The sequence below is a fragment of the Silene latifolia genome, chromosome 8 (genome assembly GCF_048544455.1).
Source record: "Silene latifolia isolate original U9 population chromosome 8, ASM4854445v1, whole genome shotgun sequence".
NCBI lineage: Eukaryota > Viridiplantae > Streptophyta > Magnoliopsida > Caryophyllales > Caryophyllaceae > Silene > Silene latifolia.
In genome coordinates, this window is record NC_133533.1 from 27,183,889 (window position 1) to 27,189,888 (window position 6,000).

General features: G+C 35.3%; 1 protein-coding gene across 1 annotated transcript; it reads right to left on the reverse strand.

Annotated features, from left to right (window-relative positions):
* Nucleotides 1–3,470: 3,470 nt before the first annotated feature.
* LOC141594897 (uncharacterized) lies at nt 3,471–4,160 on the reverse strand. Its single transcript, XM_074414883.1, has 2 exons — nt 3,911–4,160; nt 3,471–3,743 (listed from the first exon to the last, which is right to left on the reverse strand). The coding sequence occupies exons 1-2, from the start codon at nt 4,025–4,027 to the stop codon at nt 3,471–3,473; spliced, it is 390 nt and encodes a 129-aa protein (XP_074270984.1). The 5' UTR covers nt 4,028–4,160.
* Nucleotides 4,161–6,000: the final 1,840 nt, after the last annotated feature.

The following is a 6,000-nucleotide window of genomic DNA, read 5'->3' on the forward strand; positions in this document are numbered from 1 at the left end:
TTCCGTTCGCAGTCTTTTATTAATTGTATGCCCTTGGGGCTATCCAACCAGATATCATAAACTTTAAGTTATATGTTTGTCAAGGCTGCCTCCGTTGGTCCTCACTTGGATTATTTCAACTATCCAGCTTTGGAATATGGTGAGTCTCTTTTATTTTTTACCTGCATGTCTTTACAAATAACGAAATGGAAATAAAAAAATGAATTATGCGTGCTTACTTGTATTAATTTCCAATGGCTGATTGGCGTTGTGACCCTGCTGCTAATATGATTGCAGCCTTTATGATGTTGCCTGAAGAGGAGAGGACTTGGCCTGCTTGATAAGAAGCCCCTGCCTCGCTTTATGACACTTTTAAGGCCTTGAAGTCCTCCAAGGGTTCTGGGTCTTCAACCTCTGGAAATAAGATTTTTACCTGTTTCTTAGTTGGCTTGATTTTGTATTTATATTGTTGATATAGGAATTTATCCTGTAGTGACTAGGTCTTCTGCTATAACAGGTTTGGCTTTGCTCACTTGAAGGCAGACATATCCTAGATTGCTCAGGAAAGATCTCGAAGTGAGGAGGCCACAGGTAGTGACAGGATGATGTTCTCGAACATGTTGGTGAGACTGAGGAAGTTAGGGAAATTAGAGAGGTCAAGGACAGAATTGGGAATATTTAGGCTGTTAGGGAGCAAATTCAGGTGCACTCTTTCCTGGTTGATGATCACCTAATTTCTTTTAATACTGAGGAGACATCTGCCCAGGCCGTATCAGCCCTTCTCTATTCCAGGGATGCTGCCGCCAATCTGCTTTCCCTGCTTCAGGAGGTAAATTTTCTTTCCTGGGACCTTTATACTTGCTTGTTATATTCCTTCTTCTTAGTTTATTGAATCATTGGGTATACCTGTGTAGAACGTAAATGCTGGCTTTCTGAGTACCCGTCGGTTAAAGTCCGCTAATACCATGATTAACATTCTGGACTGGGAGATGCAGAGCTTGAAGAAGGATGCAGAGCCCCTGAAAAAAGAGCTGGAAGCCAGCAAGGCTCAACTGGTGATTGCCAATTCTAAACATGGTTCTGCTCAAAATGCTGTGAAATCTACCCAGGCTAAGCTCGGCAGGATTTCAAACATAAATTAGTCATTTTAAGTTTGGTCAAATGGGTCACGACTCAAGTTGAGTTTCACTCTCAAAATAAGGACCTAAGCCAGGAAGCGTTTATGGTTTCGAGTCATATTTTAATAGGTCTAGCGAAGATGTATTTCGCTTAGCCGCCCCATGATCTAGTTGTTTATAAAGGGTAAGTGTTACCTGTCATCCTGTATAAGTGTATAACATTATTATTTAAAAGTATTTTTATATTTTTTTAAATAATTAATTATCGAGAAAATTATCAACTTTTTAAAACTTACCCCCTTTAAAAAATTGTTTCAAAATTACACCCAAAATATTGCAAAAATTTTGAAATTGCTTCCAGACCCATATATTTTCATTTTTATGGCAAAAACACCCTTTTTTCATATTACTACGCAACTTCATTACAACTCTACCCACCCTTCAACCACCCGAGGAATCCACGGCTAATCACCACAATCTTCCGACCAAACTCCACCACCCATACTCGTCATATAAGAAATAAAAATAAGGGGAATTTTTATCATAAAATGCAAAAGCAGCGGTTTGGGAGCAATTTCTAAATTTTAAGGGTTTTGGTCGAAAGACCTAACATTTACCCCTTTGGCGTAGTACCTAACTTTTTACTTTTTGTCCAAAGGTACCTAAAATTTTATGTTGATTTGTCGAGAGGTACCAAATGCTAATTCTTAGTTAAAAAAGTCAGATTTCCGTCAAAACTAACTGAAAACGTAATGAAGACCTTACTTTTTCTCTTTAATCCTTTACCTAAAAATAATTTTTCATAAAATTAACCCCTTCTTCATTTCCTCCAACCAATCCTAATTAACCACCCTCTTCATTTCCCCATCTAATTCAATTTTCCTCTACCATAGACTACTTCACAAGAAAAAAAAAATACTTTGTAACTAACAAGTACAATACCCATAATATCTAGGGGTTTAAGAAGAGAGAAGTAATGGAGTTTCAAAAGGATGTAAGATAAAGATAAATGATATGGAGAAGATGATTAGAGTTGAAAGTAACAAAGAAGATGATGAAGAACAACAATAGAGATTGATAATAATTATATGTATGAGTTGCAAATTGTGCTATAGTTCTTGAAGAGGAAGTAGACTAGGATTACAAGTTTTGTGGTGGTAATTGAGAGATAGATGGTGGGAAAAATAGGTGAGTAAGGAGGGTGGTTATGGGGTTGGGTAATGGGAGGGAGATTTGGAGGAGAAAGAAAGGTTGAGGAGTGAGTTAGTGAATTAACAATGGTATTATAAGATCTTAACTGTAATTATAAGTTTTAAAACAATTTTTATTTATGTTTTTCTGTTAATTTTAGCGGAATCTTGACTATTTTTAACGGAATTCGTCAATTGGTATTTGTTAACAAACAAAATATGAATTTTAGGTACCATTGGGCAAAAAATAAAAAGTTAGGTAACTTGGTGCCAATGAGGCTAAATGTTAGGTACTCCCTGACAAAAAACCCTAATCACAATGATAATTAAGCAATTCCAAAATCACAAAGGCTTTTTACGAGTATATTAGGGATTTCTAAAGTTTGCAGAGCATTGTCACATATTGGTAGAAGCAAGGATGGATAGACAAATTGACTTGAGTAGTCAGTTTGTCTCACTTGAATCCATAGGCCTGCTGCAGGGAGCGTTAAAATGTTATAAACAGGACGATAACTCAGTCAAAAATAACACAAATAAATTGTTCAGTCTGTTGCGCCGAACTTGATTCACACATAATTAGGTTCAAACTACCCATCACCTAAGCCCCCTCATGTCAGCACCTAAACGATTTAGTAAGCAACTATGGCGAATTTTCTTTCATCACTAGCAGTTCAGAAATTATAAGCTTACACCCCTATGCACTATGAGCTTGATGCTTAATGTTGCTTAACAATGCAGATATGCCGTCTGTCTCAAATTTAAAACTTCACCACAAATTATGAAACAGCTTACATTTCCACACAAAAATTTAAGGTGTGCTGCTATGTATAATGACCATGTATAGTAAGATTCGTAAGGAGGGAAATGTTTGAACAACAGCGCGAGATAGTCATTAGTTTAGACACAAACCCAATAAACATTCACCAGTGACTAAATCATGTGCACACAAGGGCTGAGCAGTGAAGGTCCTTTCTTCATTTATTTGAAAACTTAAAAGGAAAAAAAAGAAAGTCCATAACTTAGGCCATGATACTTAGCCTTGAGTCACTTGACTGCAAGTGTAAAACACAGATGTGTATCAGGTCACAATATTTTTTTTAATCGCATTTTTGTGATTTGTCTTGAAATGAAGCATCCAAGTGCCATGTCGAGTCAATGAGTGGAAGTACTACACAAACAATGTCTAAGTAACAGAACATTCCAAGAGTGAAAAATCACCTGCTTTATAGAACTCCTTCAATTCAAAATAGCACTCTGCAGCTCTCCAATATACACTTATGCTTTCAAAAAGTTCACCAGCTTGCCTAAGAATGTTGGAGGCTTCTTCAGGATTTAGTTCATTCATTCGAGTAGCCGATGCTTTCAGCCCTAAAGCCTTTGCAAGAGTTTCCCAGTGCTTATCACCAGCTCTTTCAAAGCACATGGTTGCCACCTCATAGTTTTCCACGGCTAACAACTGTAGACAATTAAACCAGTCCCGGGAAGGGACAATTTCAGTAGTTTTTACTGATAATATGTAAGGTGAAAAGTAGAGAGATAATAATTTGCATATATTCCAACAGATATGGTGGCATTCAGCCATTCAGGACAAAAACAAAAATTATTCCAAAAAACTTTGTTAACCTTTTTGCCCCGTGCTTTCCACTCCTCAGGACTACTTGCAACTTGCATTGCACGAGCAAGAGCATCGTCCAATTCTCTAACCTGAACAACACACTTCTTCTTCCAGTAGTCAAACATTGGCTTTGAAAGATCCTCTTTATTTTCGCATATCCATAGCCTTTGCCGTGTGCGAGTGATAGCAACATACAACTGTTTTAGCTCCGAGCACAGAACATTGTGCTTCTCAGAACTAAATTCTGGAAAAGACACTGCTGATACAGAATCAAGGAGATCCTTAACATTCATGTACTCATATATAACCCTCCACTGGTTTCTCAGAGGGGATGACCCAAAGAAGTTGTACAGGAGGACGTCCTGCAAACGCAACATAATTGTGTGATCAGAAGCTCGTGCTGTCACATTATATATTTTTAATGTATTCAACAGAGATGTATAAATGACTACCAATTCAGAATTGACTTTGAAAGGAACGTCAATTGAGAAGTATCAGTAATTGTAACTTCCTCCATACATGAATGAATTTCTTAGTTTTTAGTGCACTAAACTAAAAAAGATAACAGATGCGGATAGGAATGCGAGATGATTAAACATGCGGTGTACATAATTCACAAACAAAAAAAGGAAAAACCTCAACATGGAAACCAAGAAATTTACCATGGATAGACGGACAGATAGAGTATATACAGTACATAAATGGCGTTGAGATGATGCTAGAAAATGAACTTTGTTAAGCATGTTAGCCTTTTGAAATAAAGCTCAACATAGCATATTGTTTCGTTTAAATGGTAAACATCAAGAACAAGATACTCGGAACAGTCAGGAATGCATGATATAGCTTACCTGAAACTCTAATCCCTTGCACTCGACAATTGTTAGCACAAGAGCATTCTTTCCAACATAGCTTGATATTTCTTGCCGAAGAGATTCATCTCGTACCAGAATAACCTGCTCGGCTCCAAACCCAACAGGATATATTTTTAAACTTTTTTTTTTAAAGAGTGTAAGTTGGAAAAGGTATATTTTTATTGATAATTACTCTTAATTATATATAATACTAGATTTAATGTCGTGCAATGCAGATTATATTTAAAAAACACATTCTTGGTGCTAACAATACAAAATACATTTTCTGCTTACGCATATTGTAAATGCAGATTATATCGTTTACCATTGGTAGTTTTCTCAAACAAAAAATTGAATAAAATATATAAACCATAGTTTAAACAATAATTTATTGATAATTTGGGATGTTCTTGTTCAAGAATGAGGACTTGTGCACAAAATAATGAAAATAAGATGGGTAATAATAAGTTAATAACGTATTCATAGTTAATAAATAGGATGCTTATATATACATGAAATATATCGTTGGTAATGGCGTACCATATTTTGTAAACTGTCATAGAGGTATGAGAGTTGTGTGTGGCGAAGGAAACTTGTATTCCAAGCATAATTTATATGAAACACTACCAAAAATTCTTATGTACTTTTAACGTGTTATATATTATCGGAAGTAGTATTTGCATATAATATATTGTTGTACAAGTAGGTTTGCACACAAATACACGACATATGTATCCACATGTTATTTAATCATGCTCTTAAATTTAATCATATAAATTATGGAGTAAGATTTGAATTAGCATTGCCTCATCAAATCTCACTACACCCAAATTCTATCTCAAATACATAATAAGATAGTTAGATATAGTTCTTTTTTACGGATAGGAAAAACAATTAATAATAAACAAATTAAAATGGAGTGATTTGTAAAATTTGATATCGCTCAAAAATTCAATTTTTAACGCAGACGCTCGAAAACTAAAGTGGGAGATAAGGTCATAAAGCAACACTTAACACATGGATGTTCTATTTTGTTGTAATAATTCTAATAAGGTCGTTGATGCCTCTATTATTGTAAGAGTAGAACACTATTTTGATAGTAATAAACCATGTCTTATATCTATCATAGAAGGCCATGTTCGTGTGATGCACATTTCTATGTGCAATGTTTTACAGGATTTATTCATTTTTGTACCCTATTTAATTTTAGTGTGTCTCATTCATTTTTTTACCTTTCTATATTAGGA